The 18,803-nt window shown below is 37.9% G+C and overlaps 2 protein-coding genes across 5 annotated transcripts in view; one reads left to right on the top strand and one right to left on the bottom strand.

The window, feature by feature from the left end:
- The window catches only part of ATP7A (ATPase copper transporting alpha), a 138,449-nt gene that overhangs the window by 67,915 nt on the left and 51,731 nt on the right, over window positions 1–18,803 (bottom strand). For all 4 annotated transcript variants that reach the window (XM_055376065.2, XM_055376064.2, XM_019019294.4 and 1 more), the window contains one exon: window positions 11,510–11,650. In XM_055376065.2, the coding sequence (XP_055232040.1) occupies window positions 11,510–11,629 (120 nt within the window). In that variant the 5' untranslated portion in view covers window positions 11,630–11,650. The remainder of the gene's footprint in view (window positions 1–11,509; window positions 11,651–18,803) is intronic.
- PGAM4 (phosphoglycerate mutase family member 4) lies at window positions 13,630–15,322 on the top strand. The gene has a single exon (XM_004064427.5). The coding sequence runs from the start codon at window positions 13,636–13,638 to the stop codon at window positions 14,398–14,400; it is 765 nt and encodes a 254-aa protein (XP_004064475.4). The 5' UTR covers window positions 13,630–13,635; the 3' UTR covers window positions 14,401–15,322.

Raw genomic sequence — 18,803 nt, 5'->3', positions numbered from 1 at the left:
TTAACAGAACTGACAATCAGAACATTCTAATATTTCCACATTTTTAAAAGTCACTATGGGAAAATAACTTAGCTCAAGTTTTAGCACATTGAAATTCCTTTTTATCCCCCAGGAATCAATTTATATATGATCATAATAAATTCAGGTTAGCATGCTGCTCAGTGTGGGAATCTTCGGATAGTTTAAAGCTTACTTTCTTACATTTTCATATAACAACTCAACATAAAGGTTATAAGAGATTTTTCACAGCTTGAAAGGATTCTGTTATTTTACAGATGTGGAGACTGAAGTCAGAAAAGTGACATGATTAATCAATTATCCTGAATTTCTAATATGTTTGATTCACCACCCATAATATATTTTTGAATCAACTAAAAATTATTTATAATATACAAAAAGATCCTCACTTATAATACATACAGTCTCAATACAAATTCCATTATGGTTTGCTGAAAAATATAATGTATTTACATTAATAGGGTAACACTCTATCTGATGCTTCAATATAGAATATTGAAAATTAAAATATCGTAAGAGGAAGCCATCAAGCTCCATGAACATTTATCCTATTTGAGTAACCTAAATAAAGGTTACCACTTTAAAACTATTATATCAGATTATAAACCAGAAAAAGACAATCCTTAGAAACTAAATAATAGTCCAAAATCAATCTAAAAATTCAAAAATCAAATATTTTAAGATGAAAAAGATGCAGACATTCTGTTAGTTTTTATTACATTGTAGCATTGTTTTTCATGAACTAAACTATCTTTAAACTGAGTACTTTGTCAGAATTCTCATTTCTAATATATTCTCATTCTCTCTCTCTCTTTCTCTCTTTCTTTTTAAAAGACAGGGTCTTGCTATGTTGCCCAAGCTGTTCTCAAACTCCTGGTCTCAAGCAATCCTCCCACCTTGGCCTCCCAAAGTACTGGGATTACAGCATGAACCACTATGCTTGGCCATTTCTAATGTATTTTCACTTTGCTTCAAGCATTATATGACAAATGTATGATTGTTTGCTATAAAAATTTAAACACAAAAATATACAAAAGAAATAGTGAAAGTCCCTCTTTACACCATTCCTTCACTGCTAAATTTTTTATCTTGGATTTAACCTTCCTTTGATCCTCAGAATAGAGTTCAACTAAATCAGAAACCTAATCCTCTTTGAAGCTGACTCGACATCTTCATGGATAAATGATTATTACCTACTAATTTATAATAATAAAAATGCCTATGTTACTCTAATATAGTATTGGTGACAGAGCACCAGTTTGAAAAACAGAATATTCAATGCACTATCATTTGCCAGAAAAAGCTAAGAAGCCAAAAAAAGAGTCCCATATAGAAAGAAAAATATTAGATGGGGCTCTGTATATTGATGTGGAACAATATCTAAGATATATTTGCTAATTTAAAAAAAGCAAGGTGCAGAATGATGTGCATAGTATGCTTCCATTTTTAGAAAAAGTGGACACACACACATCAAGTATATATACTTATGTACATGTAAATAGCTTTGGTTGGGCACGGTGGCTCATGCCTGTAAGCCCAGCACTTTGGAAGGCCGAGGCAGGCGGATCACCTGAGTTCAGGAGTTCGAGACCAGTCTGGCCAACATGGCAAAACCCGTCTCTACTAAAAGTACAAAAATTAGCCAGGCATGGTGACAGGCACCTGTAATCCCAGCTACTCAGGAGGCTGAGGCAGGAGAATCAGCTGAACCCGGGTGGCAGAGGTTGCAGTGAGCCGAGATCGCACCACTGCACTCCAGCCTGGGTGACAAGAGCGAGACTCCATCTCAAAAAATAATAATAAAAAAAAGTTTTATATTAATAGTCTTTCTGGAAGGATACATACACATAGGACAACTGGTTTTCCTTGGGAGAGGAATTTTACTCTGTGTATGTGTTACTTTTTCAATAATAAAAACACCAATTAATTGTAAGGGGAGTAAGGAATGTATTTATTGATCCAAAGGAGGAATTTAGTAACTGCTAGCATTGATGTGGTCATTTTTATTTTATTTTATTTATTTACTTTTTGAGTTGGAGTCTCGCTCTGTTGCCCAGGCTGGAGTGCAGTGGCATGAACTCGGCTCACTGCAACCTCCACCTCCAGGGTTCAAGCAATTCTGCCTTGGCCTCCTGAGTAGCTGGGATTACAGGCGCGCGACACCACGCCCAACTAATTTTTGTATTTCAAGTAGAGACAGGGTTTCACCATGTTGGTCAGGCTGGTCTCGAACTCCTGACCTCGTGATCTGTGATGTGGTCATTTTTCTAAAGGATAGTCTATATTAAGAGAATGGACTATAGCCTTTATCTAATTAAAGAGGAAAAGCACTCAAAAAGTTAGTGTTGTAAGTTTCAGGGACAAACTAATTTGTTAATAAGGCATTAACCTTTGGAATCATTCAGTACTTATATCTAATTAAATTTGTTTTTATACTTCCACTTTCAAAAAGGCCAAACAACCCCGGAGAAAGATCTTCACATTATCTGCCTGTTTTACTTTTCCTTTGAACAGACCACCGGGGTGATTAAATTAAACTTCAGGTTAATCCCTTTAAAGTCTACAGTCTTAACACTGGCAGGACAAACAAGAAAATTACATTTATTTACTCTATAACTTAGGACACAATTCCCAAAATGCATTTAAATTCTAAAGTTGCAAAGGCAAATAGTCATATTCTATTTATTCCAAAATTAGAGATTTCCTGACTATTCACTCTCTTTGAATTCTGTTAATTAATCTGTTCTGCTGTTGCATTTTCCAATAAAACAACTTTACTCAATTTAATATCACAATTATATTACTTCATTCCAAACACTACCAAGAGCTCCTTGACTTAGTTGAAACACTCTTCTCCCCAAATCTGATTTCTAAATTAACTGCACCTGAGGCTTAATTATAATCCTAGAAGTTATGATTCAGAAATATTATTTTTGTGTACATTTCTTTTTTAACTTTTCTTTTAAGTTCAGGGGTACATGTGCAGGTTTGTGATATAGGTAAACTTGTGTCATAGGGGTTTGTTGTACAGATTATTCTGTCACCCAGGTATTAAGCCTAGTTCCCATTAATTATTTGCAGAAATTTTAAGCTTTAACATTCTTTAAAAAGTAATCAATATTTATGTATGATCATGTTGAACTACATTCTGACTATAAATTATGTTTGGGCGAAGACAGCTTTCTATATGATGTCTAGAAAGAGGTGAATTCACACTTTGTGGTGTCTGAAACTTAAACAATTTGAAGGGCCTTCTTTAAAAAAAAGAATACAAAACCATAAACACAAAATTTTGTACAAAAGAAAATATTCTGAGCGCATAACAAAAATCATAAGTTATATGGCCGGGTGCAGTGGCTCACACCTGTAATCCCAGCACTTTGGAAGGTGAAGGGGGGCGGATCATCTGAGGTCAGGAGTTTGAAACTAGCCTGGCCAACATGGTGAAACCCTGTCTCTACTAAAAATACAAAAATTAGCCGGGCATGGTGCCACGTGCCTGTAATGCCAGCTACTCGGGAGGCTGAGACAGGAGAATCACTTGAACCCAGGAGGCGAAGGTTGCAGTGAGCCGAGATCGCACCATCGCATTCCAGTACAGACGACAGAGCAAGATTCCATCTCAAAATAAAATAAAAAAAAAATTTAAATCACAAGTTATAAATTTTTAAAGCTAACAAATATCATAAAAATCCATAACAATAACATTTTTATTAATAATGCCTGATATACCTCTCTGATACTTTCTTTTCCTATGTTTTTGGCTGTATGTTCTTTAGTGCTTCATTTGACGACTTTATAAAATCACTTGTATATAAAGAAAATAAAAATAGTTCAGTCTTTTCTCTAGATAAAAATTTTTAAAATTAATGATAGTTTAGAAAAGTTCCTTTCAACATAACAACTAGGCATTGATAAATTTTTAAAGCTACTGTCAAATTTGAGAAAACTGTTGAGTTTCTTTCATATATGAACTGTAAGATTTCAGGGCATTTCAAATTTACTTGTGAAGTGACTAATCTTACAAATTCTTTGAACTGGTAACATTCATTTACCAGTTTTACACTGAGCCCCGCATCTTCATGTCATGATGCTTAGTGAGTTGGCCCCATGAGTAGTAGGGGTGTTCCAAGAAGCCATCCCTATGTCAGAATTCCTAGCAAAAACTCCACTATACACAGAAGTGACAAAGAACCACCTATAGCCAAATAGCCTGCTAACCCCAAAATAAACATATCCCCAACTCAACCTCCCCTTAGTCACATCCCCAAAAAGCTCATGGCCATTCCAATATCACACTAACACAAAGGGGAGGTCTAACAGAAGAGTCATGGAAGTAGAAATGGACAATGGCCTTGAAGGGTTGTGGTTAAATTTTTTTTAATTTTTCAAATTGTACAAAAACACATGACCATATAAACACATTGCTGATACTCCTTCCAGAGTCTTAGAAGAAGGTCACTGCAAATGAGGAGCTCTGAAACTTAAGCTTCATTAACTTCACAGAAAATCTGTCTCTGGCCCCAGAACACTTCACACTTAGTAAAATATTTTTTTAAAATAGAATAAAGGTTACTAACATAAGGGCTTTTGACTGAAAGAGGAGAAGCAGAGCTGAAAAAGGCAGAACAAGTGTGTTTTCTTTTATTTTTAGCAATCAAATTATGAATGTGCCCTGGAAAGTAGTCTTGAGTATCTGTCACTGGAATTTGTATAAATCACTGTTGACAACACAAAGTGCTTTCACATTATATTGCTGCTATTCTTCATTTTCAGTGTAATCAAAATTCAATTGCATTTGTTTGACCTTAAACAGACCTTATTAAGCAGTGGTGAACTTTGGGAAGATGCAGTGGAAATAGCCATCTTACATATGAGTGCGATGCAAACAGGCTGTTTTGGGAAGCAAGAATGTATTTGCAAATATCAAAGCAGAATCTAGTTTTATAGTTATACATGGATATGTTGGCAGAGACAAATATTCACCTACAATAGTTTGCTAGACAGAGAGTTGAGGGTTTTGGAAAATACTTTAGCTGTCAGTGGACAATAAGTACCTAAGTCATTTGGCAAAAAATTACATGAACTAGTTTCCAAATGGTTAAAACAGCTTTACTGCAATTAGCACAGACACTACTATATAATTAGTAAGGTTCAGCTTCTGTTCTGGCCCTCAACACCAGCCCCACCTTAGATCAAGTGGAGGAGGTTTAATTAGTTTCATCTGAGGATAAATCAAATGCATGTGTCATACTTATTACTCAATGAAATTAAGCAACTCATTTTTAAAGCATTAGCATTGAGTTTGCAGAGCTACTTTTGATATTCTCTTTACTAATCAACAAACTGCAAAATATGCCTAACTTTTGCATAGATATGATTAAGGGAAAATATTTTTATATAAATTTGAATATTTTGAAGATAAATACGTAAAATAATTACCTGTCATCTCTCAGCTTTTCCAACTTGGCTCTTTCCCCAAAGATCATTAAAGGCAACCGTATCCCTGTTCAGGGATGTTGCCGGGAAGAAGCAATGTGGGAGCCTCTAAGACTGGAGTTATGCCAAGGTAGATGGTGAATACAAGAAAAAAAAATCTACCTTTGGAGCATGTGAAAATGGAAAGTTCATATCTAAGTAGTCACATGGATGTCAACAGTACAGAAAACTTAGGAGAAGGAATATATACTATGTAAATAAAACTTTTCTAGCCACAGCTATCAACATAGTCTTAGCTAATCAGAGTGTAGAGTCAACAAACGAGAAATACTGCTTTTTCCCTCATACAAATAGTAATATGGATCCAAAGTTTACTCTCTGGCCAAGATGACTATAAAACTTAGACATGGAAAAAATCACCTACAGTTTCAGATTAGGAAGAGAAGAATTGTCCACATATTAGCACCACACTTCATAGGATTCTTGAATTAAGGAAATGTATCAGACTTCACAGAGAGTAATGATGGGCTAATTAGCCAATTTTGGGTAATAAAAACAAGGCAAACTGAAACCAATCTACTCAAGATCTTATGATAAATCAGAATTTTAGGTAAGAGTACTGCAGAGATAAAGTATAAATTCTGTATTTCACTAAAGAGCCAAAACCATTTTGAAACCTCTGAAAAATAAATGGTAAAAGTTAATGTTTAGATCAAGAATACTTAAAAAGTAGAGCTCTCACAAGTATCTGGAGACACAAAATATTCTAGTTCCAATGTAATCATTCACACCCTTAAAAATATGATGAGCTTCTGATAATTAGAAAGAATCCATCATGTCCCTAATTTTGAATTTTGTGCTAAATCTGATGTCCAGTTGGACAAAGCTTTCATTATGATATTAACATCTGCTCCTGGTAGTATGTCAAAAAATGTATTGCATGTGGATCTCAACTAGTCATAGGAAAACCATTCTGGTATTGATGCAGGCTGATCAAATTCCAAAGTGGCATTAACTTCCCGCCATTACTGTAATGAACATTGCATAAAAGCAAAATTACAGAGAACCTCCAGCAAATAGAATTACTACCAATATAAAGTTGTTTTAATGATAAAATAACATTGAAATGATAAGTATATTACACAAATGAGAATACAACTCAGCTAAAATGACATATCCATTACTGACTCATTAAGGCCTGGCAGTAAAAATAAACATGTTTAAGGGTAAGCAATTCAGGCTGGGCGTGGTGGCTCATGCCTGTAATCCCAATACTGTGGGAGGCCGAGGCGGGCGGATCACCTGAGGTCAGGAGTTCCAGGCCAGCCTGGCCAACATGGTGAAACCCCGTTTCTACTAAAAGTACAAAAAATTACCCAGGAATGGTGACATGCACCTGTAGTCCCAGCTACTTGGGAGGCTGAGTCATGATAATTGCTTGAACCCAGGAGCCAGAGGTTGCAGTGAGCTGAGATGGCACCACTGCACTCCAGCCTGGGCGACAGAGTGAGATTCCATCTAAAAAAAAAAAAAAAAAAAAAGTAAGCATAATATTTAAGCAAAGCTTCTGTATGTTATTGTCAATACAGTAGGAATCCTCAAGCTTTTGGCATGAGATATTGTTAATTCTTGGGATCCTGAGATACAAGTTGGAGATTAATGAGAAAAAAATATATTCAAAAACAAACTAAATAAAGCATGGGAAAGAGTACTGAAATTATATACACTACAATTAGTGCTGAGAATTGCGAAGAGTGACAAGGGAAAGGGGCGGGCAGGGGTGGTGGCAGGGGGTGGCCAAAAGGCTTAGAAATGGCAACTGGTATGGAGATATACTAGGAAGTTCCAATCCACTAGTCAGAGACATCTACCTTAACAGAATACAATAGGCAGGAAGGCCTGGACCAACTCTTAGAATCATCAGCAAAACACATTATAAAATTCAACTGATAAGAATGGCATGCAAATAAATAGCAAGGATTTTTCTAGGTGATGGGTATAGGGTAGATTCTTGTACTATTAATAGTTTCTCCACCTTTGTGTATGTTTGAAATTTTTAATGGAAAGTAAGTCTTCTTTGACCAAGTGAGGCTTACCCTGGGAATGCATGGCTGGCTCAACATTTGAAAATCAATCAGTGTAATTCACCATCTTAACAGACTAAAGGAGAAAAACCATATGATCATCTCTATATGCAGAAAAAGCACTTGACAAAATTCAACATCCATTCATGATGTTTAAAAAAACCCTCAGCAAACTAGTAATAGAAATAACTTAATTAATCTGATAAATAGTATCTACAAAACTCTACAACTAACACAATGCTAACGGTAAATGACTGAATGTTTCCCCCAACCATCGTTCACTCTCACCACTCCTAATCAAAATTGTAATGAAGGTTTGATAATACAAGGGAAAAAAAAAGATATACAGACTACAAAGGAATAAATAAAACTATGTGGCCAGGTGCGGTGGCTCACACCTGCAATCCCAGCACTTTAAGAGGCCGAGGTGGACGGATCACTCAAGGTCTGGAGTTCAAGACCACCCTGGCCAACACGGCGAAACCCCAACTCTACTAAAAATACAAAAATTAGCCAGGTGTGGTGGCATGTGCCTGTAATCCCAGCTACTTGGGTGACTGAGGCATGAGAATTGCTTGAACCCAGGAGGTGGAGGTTGCAGTGAGCCAACATTGTGCCACTGTACTCCAGCCTGGGTCACAGAGTGAGACTATCTTAAAAAAAAACAAACTATATACCTTGATGACATAATTACATAGAAAATCCCAAGAAATGTACAAAAAAGCTAATAGGTTTGATAAGTCAGTTTAGCTACGTTCCAGGATACAAAGTCAACATACAAAAACCTCATAATGAACAACTGAAATTAAACTTAAATTTAAAATTTAAAAACAGTACCATTTATAACAGCATTCAAAAACATAAAGTACTTAAATATAAATCTAACAAAATATGTACAGAAACTGCATGCTGAAAACTACTGATTCCTGATAAAAGAAATCAAAGAATAACAACATAAATAGACATATACTATGTGCATGAATTGGAAAACTCAATATTGGTAAGATGTTACTTCTGTCCAAATGGATCTGTAGAATCAACACAATCTCAACGAAAATCCCAGCAGATATTTTTGTAGAATCTTATAAACTGATTCTAAAATTTATATGGAAAGTAAAAGGGCCTAGAATAACCAAAACAATTTTGAAAAAGAAGAAAGAGTTAAGGAATCACAGCATCTGATTTTAATACTTATTATAAAGCTACAATAACCAAAACTGTGTGGTATTGGCCAAAGGACAGACACACAGATCAATGGAACAGAATAGCGCAGAAAGAAATAAACCAATAAATATATGGTCAATTGATTTTCAACAAAGGTTCAAAGGCAATTCAATGGAGAGAGAATAGACTTTTCAACAAATGATGCTGGGAAAAATGGACATACATATCCGAAAAAAAATTAACTTCAACCGGTATCTAACAATGTATACAAGTTAACTCAAAATGGATCATAGACCTAAACGTAAAACCTAAAATTATAAAGTCTTTAGAAAAAGACACAGGAGAAAAATCTTTGTGACCTTGAGTTAGGCCATGATTTCTTAGATATACTAAAGCATAAGGCATAAAAGGAAAAAAAGTAGATAAACTGGAATTCATCAAAAATGAAAACTTCTACTCTGAAAAAGACACTATTTATTTATTTATTTATTTATTTATTTATTTATTTATTTAGAGACACAGCCTTGCTCTGCTGCCCAGGCTGGAATGCAGTGGCGCGATCTCGGCTCACTGCAAGTTCCGCCTCCTGGGTTCACGCCATTCTCCTGCCTCAGCCTCTCCAGTAGCTGGGACTACAGGAGCCCACCACCACATCTGGCTAATTTTTTGTATTTTTAGTGGAGACGGGGTTTCACTGTGTTAGCCAGGATGGTCTCTATCTCCTGACCTCGTGATCCACCTGCCTCGGCCTCCCAAAGTGCTGGGATTACAGGCGTGAGCCACCACACCCGGCCAAGGCACTTTTTAAGAGACTGAAAAGACAAGCCACAGACTGGAAAAATGTATTTGTAAAACACATATCTGACAGAAGACTTATATCCAGAACATATAATCAAAATTCAATAACAACAAAACAAAAAACCCAACTAAAAATTTGGCCAAAGGGTTTAACACACATTTCACCAAAGAAGGTATACAAATGCCTAATAAACACATGAAAAGATGCTCAATATCATTAGCCATTAAGGAAATGAGAATTAGTGATGTAATATTACACACCCATTAGAATGTCTACAATTTAAAAGACTGACAATACAAATTGTTGGAGGGAATGTGGAGAAAATGGAACACTTTCAAAGTGGAACACAAACACTGCTGGTGGGAAGATAAAATGGTATTTCCACTGTGGTAAATCATTTGGCAGTGTATCACTTACCAATGAGGACACCACGTATGGGCTCTGTCACAACTATTCAACTCTGTTGTAGTGAAAAAAGGGCTGTACACAATACGTAAATGAATGAGTGTGGCTGTGTTCTAATAAAACTGTATATTACTAAAACTTTACTTACAGACACAAAAATTTGAATTTCATGTGCTTTTCATAAGTTCCTAAATATTTTTTTAATTTTTTTCAATGGTGTAAAAATGTAAAAGGCATTCTTAGCTTATGAGCCATATGAAAGCAGTTGGCAAACTGGGTTTGGCCTGCAGATCATCATTTTCCAAACCCTGCCATATATGCATGAAGTTTCTTATGATAACCACAGGTACTTCATGCAGTATTCAGAAGGCTTTTTTTATAACCTGAACTACATCTTTAACCACAGTATATCTAGAATGCTGTTGATGCTCAAGTAATGTGAAACAACAATAGAGTCTTCAACTTAAAGCCCTAGAGTCTGAAAAACAAACAAACAAAAAACCAATAATAGAGTCTTCCTTAGACATATAATACAAGATGTACTAGTAATTTTGGCTGGGCATAGTGGCTCACACCTGTAATCCCCACACTCTGGGAGGCCCAGGTGGGAGGATCACTTGAGTCCAGGAGTTTGAGATCAGCCTGGACAACATAGTGAGACCCCCAATACTACAAAAAATAAATTAAAAAATTAGCTGGCATGCAGCCAGGCGCAGTGGCTCATGCCTGTAATCCCAACAGTTTGGAAGGCTGAGGTGGGCAGATCACCTGAGGTCAGGAGTTCAAGACCAGCCTGACCAACATGGAGAAACCCTGTCTCTACTAAAAATACAAAGTTAGCTGGGAGTGGTGGCGCATGCCTGTAATCCCAGCTACTCGGAAGGCTGAGGCAGGAGAATTGCTTGAACCGGGAGGCGGAGGTTGTGGTGAGCTGAGATCGTGCCACTGTACTCCAGCCTGGGCAGCAAGAGCAAAACTCCATCTTAAAAAAAAAAAAAAAAAATTAGCTAGCATGGTGGTGCACGCCTGTGGTCCTAGGTACTTGGGAGGCCGAGATGGGAGGATTGCTTGAGCCTGGGAAATCTAGGCTGCAGTGAGCTGCAATTTTGCCACTGCACTGCAGCCTGGGTGACAGAGCAAGACCCTGTCTGAAAAAAAAAATTAAAAATAAAAACCAAAGTATACTAGTAATTCTCTAGACATTTTCGCTTCAAGTTTTAATTGCAAAATAATCACCATGTTATAAAAGAAAAAGAAAACCCTAACCCATCCCCTGAAAACATACATTTTAGTTCAGTATGAGATTCAGAGTAATAAACAGTATATAAATACTCATATACTTATAAAATATAAATCCATAAATATACAACCACAATATCAAGATTCCATGTTCAGATGTTTTTAAATTGAAAATATATCTTTTTTCTTTATGAGAGGAATTAATGGGTCAAAGAAAACTTATTTAGCTTCAAGATAAGAAGTACAATAGTTTTTACTGCCAAATGTGTCAGCGTGTCTGCTTCTATCTCAGTGTTAGAAGTAATTTCTAGTAGAATTCTCTTCAATGGCATTTGACTTCAGTTTCCAAAGAGTAACTTACCTTAATGTGATGCACACCATTCACTTTTCCAATCTGCTGCTCAATGGTCCAAACACAGGAATTGCAAGTCATACCCTCAACAGAAATGGTAACAGAATTCACACCCATACTTGGATCCATTTTGATTTCCTCATTACATTCCTGTTAGAAACAATAAACTCATTAATTTCAGCCATGCAAATAATCTTTCCTCAACTTTTCCCCCACCTCCCCAATTAAAAATATGCTATATTTTATATATGCTCAAGTGTCATGTTTAAAAAATTAAAATGTTCTAGTAATAAAATATGGTAAGCATTCTTCTTGCTTAGAAAAAAAAATTCTCATCACCTTAGATGAAGTAAAGGAAAGTTGTTTCTATGGATATGCTAACTAAAAATAAAAATTTCAATACCTTAATACAAGTAACTAGCTTTCATAGAGTGCTTTCCTGATTACTAATGTTTCCCATACATAATCTCATTTAACATTTGTAAGTACAAATTAAGAACTAATCAAAAATGCCTCAAATCCTTACAACAGCCAACAAGGTCCCACATGATTTCCCATGCCTGTCCCCCTCAAATTTACCTGGCCTCCTCTTCTACCACTCACCAAACCTTTCTCTGTGCCAGTCATACTGGCCTCCTGGCTGTTACACATGCAAGGATGACTCCTACTTCAAGGCCTTCGTTTTAGCTATTCTCTTGCTTTGGGACTTTCTTCTTCCAGATAACTGCTTGGCTAACTTCTTTGTCTCCAAGTCTTTGTTCAAATCTAACCTTAATGAGGACTATGCTGACCACCCTATTTAAAACTGCAACCTACATCCCTTCCACACAAACATACTCTGATTCCCCTTACCTCTGCTTTTTCTTTTGTTTTCATAGAACTTACCACCTTCTAACATACTCCATAATTTGCTGATTTATTGTTTATTGCTTATTGTCTGCCTTCCTGTGGTGGTTTTAAAATACACCCACAAATTCTTTGCTACTCCTTCCTTCAAGAGGTGGAATTTAATCCTTTCCCCTTCGGTGTGGCCTGAACTTAATGACTTGTTTCTTGTTTTTTGTTGTTGTTGTTGTTTTTGTTTTTGTTTTTGTTTTTTTTTTTTTTTGAGACTCATTCTGTCTCGCAGGCTGGAGTGCTGTGCCACGATCTCAGTTCACTGCAACTTCCGCCTCCCGGGTTGAAGTGATTCTCGTGCATCAGCCTCCCCAATACCTGAGATTACGGGCGCATGCCACCACACCCGGCTAATTTTTTGTATTTTAAGTAGAGACAAGGTTTCACCATGTTGACTAGGCTGGTCTCGAACACCTGACCTCAAGTGATCCACCCGCCTCGCCCTCCCAAAGTGCTGGGATTACAGGCATGAGCCACCACACCTGGCCTAATGACTTGTTTCTAATGAATAGACTAAGGTAGAAGCGACAAGGTGTGACTTCCAAGACTAGGTCATAAAAAACATTGCAAGAGGAGAAAAAAGCATTGTGTTTTCCTTGTTGTCCTCTCTCCTGAATCACGCAATCTGGGGGAAGCCACCTACCAAGTATGAAGACATACAAGCAGCCTTATGGAGAGGTTCATATGGTGAGGAACTGAGGCCTCATGGCAAAAACCAGCAAAGACCTAAGGCCTCCCGCCAATAGCCAGGTAAGTGAACCACCTTGGAAACTGCTCCTTCAGACCTAAGTTAAGCCTTTAAACTACTACATTCCCAGACACCATATTGACTACAACTTCATGAGACACCCTGAGCCAGAACCACCCATCTAAGCTGCTCCCAAATTATTGAGTCATAGGAAATGTGAGATAATAAATGTTTGTTGCTTTAAGCCACTAAATTTTGGGGTTATTTGTTACATTGCAATAATTAAGTAATACACTTCCCACTAGAATAAAAACTCCATGACGATAGGACTCTGTTTTTTCACTGATGTTAGGCTGAACCACATGAAATCATCATAGTCAAACACTGGCAATTTCATATAAATCAATCTAATATATCCCATGGAAACTGTGGTTCCTCTGGTGAGGGGAAATGAGTGGTTAGGGAATAAGGGTGGGAAAAAGAATTTCCAGTGTATAACCTTTTGTACCTTTTACTTCAAATGGTATAAAAAGTATTGCAGCCCACCGCCATGGCCGCCTACAAACTGGTGCTGATCCGGCACGGCGAGAGCACATGGAACCTGGAGAACCGCTTCAGCTGCTGGTACGACGCCGACCTGAGCCCGGCGGGCCACGAGGAGGCGAAGCGCGGCGGGCAGGCGCTACGAGATGCTGGCTGTGAGTTTGACATCTGCCTCACCTCAGTGCAGAAGAGAGTGATCCGGACCCTCTGGACAGTGCTAGATGCCATTGATCAGATGTGGCTGCCAGTGGTGAGGACTTGGCGCCTCAATGAGCAGCACTATGGGGGTCTAACCGGTCTCAATAAAGCAGAAACTGCTGCAAAGCATGGTGAGGCCCAGGTGAAGATCTGGAGGCGCTCCTATGATGTCCCACCACCTCCGATGGAGCCCAACCATCCTTTCTACAGCAACATCAGTAAGGATCGCAGGTATGCAGACCTCACAGAAGATCAGCTACCCTCCTATGAGAGTCTGAAGGATACTATTGCCAGAGCTCTGCCCTTCTGGAATGAAGAAATAGTTCCCCAGATCAAGGAGGGGAAACGTGTACTGATTGCAGCCCATGGCATCAGCCTCCAGGGCATTGCCAAGCATGTGGAGGGTCTCTCTGAAGAGGCTATCATGGAGCTGAACCTGCCAACTGGTATTCCCATTGTCTATGAATTGGACAAGAACTTGAAGCCTATCAAGCCCATGCAGTTTCTGGGGGATGAAGAGAGGGTGCGCAAAGCCATGGAAGCTGTGGCTGCCCAGGGCAAGGCCAAGAAGTGAAGGCCGGCGGGGAGGATACTGTCCCCAGGAGCACCCTCCCTGCTGGTCTTGTCCCTCTGCCCCTCCCACCTGCACGTCACACTGACCACATCTGTAGACATCTTGAGTTGTAGCTGCAGATGGGGACCAGTGGCTCCCATTTTCATTTTAGCCATTTTGTCGCCTGCACCCACTCCCTTCATACAATCTAGTCAGAATAGCAGTTCTAGAGCACAGGTTCTCAGTCTAAGCTGTGGAAAAGCTCCCCTTATCCAACAGAGTTTAAAAGTAGTGACTTGGGTTTTTGTGAGTGCTTTGTTTACTAAGGACTTTGGGGAGGAACCATGCTAAGCCATGACCAATGAGGAGAAGCAACAGAGCCTGTCTGTCCCCATGAGCAGAGTCTGTCCTCTGCTCTTCTGCAGTCAGGCCACTGCCTGGGGGCTCTAGTCATTCCAGTGGAAGATGAATGTAACCTGCATGGTGATGTGACAACTGTTTCCTCCCTGATCCCAGAGGATCTGGCTCTAGGTTGGGATCAATCCTGAATTTCGTTATGTGTTACATTTACCTTTATCAAAAAAGTATAGTATATGTAAATAATACAAAACAGTAACCCTTCTGGGGTTTCTTGTGGCGGTTGAAATAGTCCCACATGTGGTCATCAGAAAATAAGCCATTCCTCATACCAATATAGGATCAGCTCCTTGACCTCTGAGGGGCAGGAGTGCTTCCTGGTGTATGTATTAGAATCCCTTCCTGCCTTGTTTCATGGCAGTGAAATGCCTCTTGGTCCTGTCCAAGTGTGTCTTTCACTGATTTCTGAATCATGTTCTAGTTGCCTGACCCTGCCACATGGGTCCAGTGTTCATCTGAGCATAACTGTACTAAATCCTTTTTCCAGATCAGTATAATAAAGGAGTGATGTGCAATTAAAAAAAAAGTATTACAACATCATTTTAGTTTTGGTGAGCTCAGAGAAACTTAAGCAGAAAATGCTGAACCATGCCCGCTGCTACTAACAAAGCAAGATGATTAATGGACCCTTGTAACTTCTCCAACTAATTTCTGTGGAGCTTTGAACAATTAGACCACCCAGTCTATGGTATTATGTTATGGAAGCCTGAACTAAGACATATGCATTCTTTTTTAAATTGGGATATAATTCACATGCTATAAAATTCAGCCTTTTAAAATCCAGAATGGGAGAAAAAATTTTGCAATCTACCCATCTGACAAAGGTCTAATATCCAGAATCTACAAGGAACTTAAACAATTTACAAGAAAAAAACAACCCCATCAAAAAGTGGGCAAAGGATATGAATAGACATTTCTCAAAAGAAGACATTTATGCGGCCAACAAACATATGAAAAAAAGCTCAACATCACAGATCATCAGAGAAATGCAAATCAAAACCACAATGAGATACCATCTCACACCAGTCAGAATAGCAATTATTAAAAAGTCAGGAAACAATAGATGCTGGTGAGGCTGTGGGGAAATAGGAACGCTTTTACACTGTTGGTGGGAATGTGAATTAGTTCAACTATTGTGGAAGACAGTATGGCGATTCCTCGAGGATCTAGAACCAGAAAATACCATTTGACCCAGCAACCCCATTACTGGGTATATACCCAGAGGAATATAAATCATTCTACTATAAAGACACATGCACACGTATATTTACTGCAGCACTATTTACAATAGCAAAGACTTGGAACCAACCCAAATGCCCATCAATGATAGACTGGATAAAGAAAATGTGGTACATATACACCATGGAATACTATGCAGCCATACAAAGGAATGAGATCATGTCCTTTGCAGGGATATGAATGAAGCTGGAAACCATCATCCTCAGCAGACTAACACAGGAACAGAGAACCAAATGCTGCATGTTCTTGTTCATAAATGGGAGTTGAACAATGAGAACACATGGACACAGGGAGGGGAACATCACACACCGGAGCCTGTTGGGGGGTGAGGGGTGAGGGGAGGAAACTTAAAGGATGGGTCAATAGATGCAGCAAACCACCATAGCACACATGTACCTATGTAACAAACCTGCACGTTCTGCACATCTATCCTGGTTTTTTTTTAGAAGAAATGAAAAAAATTCAGCCTTTTAAGGTATCCAGTTCAGTACTTTTTAGTACATTCACAAGGATGTGCAACCATAATGACTATGTAGTTGCAAAACATTTTCATTACTCCAAAAAGAAATCCCATGTCCATTAGCAACACTCCCCATTTCCTCTCTACTCACAGCCCCTGGCAAACACTAATTTTATTTCCTATCTCTATGGATTTGCCTATACGGTCATTTCATATAAATTGATTCATTCAATATGTGTCCTTGTGTGTCTGGATTCTTTCACTTAGCGTAATGTTTTCAAGGTACATTGATGTGTAAAATGTATCGGTATTCCATTCTTTTCACTTTCTTGATGGTGTCCGTTGAATCACAAAAGCTTTTAATTTGTGAAGTCCAATTTATCTTTTTCTTTTGTGTTTTTTGTGTCATATCTAAGAAACCATTGCCACATTCAAACTTATGAACATTTACTGCTATGTTTTCTTCTAAGAGTTTTTGTAGTTTTGGCTCTTATATTTAGGTCTTTAATCCATTTTGAGTTAATTGTTGTACATGGTGTATGGTAAGGATCCAACATACATTGTTTTACATGTGGATGTCCTGTTTTCCCAACACCAGTTTTAAAACATTCTTGAGATGTAGTTCACATATTATATAATTCACACATTTAAAGTGTAGAATTCAATAGCTGTTAGCATATTCACAGACATGTGCAACCATCACCACAGGCAATTTCAGAACATTTTCATCACCTAAAAACAACAACAACAACAACAAAACATACCCCTTACCTATCAGTCATCACCTCCTAAGCCTTCTGTCCTGGGCAACCACTAATCTACTTTGCTTGTATAGATTTTCCTCTTCTGGACATTTCAGATGAATGAAATCATGTAATATGTGGTCTTTTGTGACTGACTTCTTTCATGTAGTATGTTTTCAGTGTTCATCCATGTTACAGCACATAGCAGTACATCATTCCCTTTTATGGCTGAATAATATTCCACTGCATAGATACACCATAATTTATCTATTTGTCAGTTGATGAACATTTGGGTTGTTTCCATCTTTTGGCTATTATGAATAATGCTGCTATAAACATTCACGTACAAACTTTTGTGTTTTCATTTCTCTTCGGTAATACCTAAGAGTAGACTTGCTGGGTCATATAATAACTCTATGTTTAATTGTTTGAGGATCTGCCAGGCTGTTTTCCAAAGTGACTGTACCATTTATACTCCCATCAGCAGTATATGAAGGCCCCAATTGTTCCACCTCCAATACCTATTATCTTTTTTATTCTACCCATCCTAGCAGGTGTGAAGTGGTATCTCATTGTGGTTTTGATTCACATTTCTCTGATTACTAATGATGTCAAGCATCTTTTCATGTGCTTATTGGGTATTTGTATATCTTTGAAGAAATGTCTATTCAAGCACTCTACCCAATTTTTAATAAGGTTATTTTGTTGTTGTTGTTGAGTTGTAAGAGTTCTTAATATTCTTGGATATTAATCCCTTATCAGATATATGACTTTCAAATACTTTCTCCTATCCAGTTGGTTGTCTTTCACTTTTTTTTTTTGAAATAAAATTTGCTTTTAATAAAAATTTATTTTGTACATTTTTAAAATTGCAATTTTCAGGACATGTAAGAAAAATATTTTTCCTCATACTGAAATAAGCATATCTTTGGTATAGAAATCACACCCTGTGTGTGATCTTTTAACTTAAAAAAAAAAGTCCAGTGCTTTTACATTGTTGGTGGGAGTGTAAATTAGTTCAACCATTGTGGAAGACAGTGTGATGATTCCTCAAGGATCTAGAACTAGAAATACCATTTGACCCAGTAATCCCATTACAGGATATATACCCGAAGGATTATAAATCATTCTACTATAAAGACACATGCACATGTATGTTTATTGCGGCACTATTCACAATAGCAAAGACTTGGAACCAACCTAAATGTCCATCAATAACAGACTGGATAAAGAAAATGTGGCACATATACACCATGGAATACTCTGCAGCCATAAAAAAGGATGAGTTCATGTCCTTTGCAGGGACATGGATGAAGCTGGAGACAATAATTCTCAGCAAACTATCACATGAACAGAAAACCAAACACTGCATGTTCTCACTCGTAAGTGGGATTTGAACAATGAGAACACACGGACATAAGGAGGGAAGCATCACACACTGGGGCCTGTCGGGGGGTGGGGATTAGGCGAGGGATAACATTAGGAGAAATACCTAATGTAGGTGATGGGTTGATGGGTGCAGCAAACCACCATGGCACGTGTATACCTATGTAACAAAACTGCAC

Source organism: Gorilla gorilla, chromosome X (genome assembly GCF_029281585.2).
Source record: "Gorilla gorilla gorilla isolate KB3781 chromosome X, NHGRI_mGorGor1-v2.1_pri, whole genome shotgun sequence".
NCBI classification, from domain to species: Eukaryota; Metazoa; Chordata; class Mammalia; order Primates; family Hominidae; genus Gorilla; species Gorilla gorilla.
Note: the sequence above shows the minus strand (reverse complement) of the source record. Positions and strands in the feature narration are given on the sequence as shown.

What these genes read in the sequence shown, in the direction of transcription:
- PGAM4 (XM_004064427.5), top strand. Translation starts at nt 13,636, where the DNA reads ATGGCCGCCTACAAACTGGTGCTGATCCGGCACGGCGAGAGCACATGG.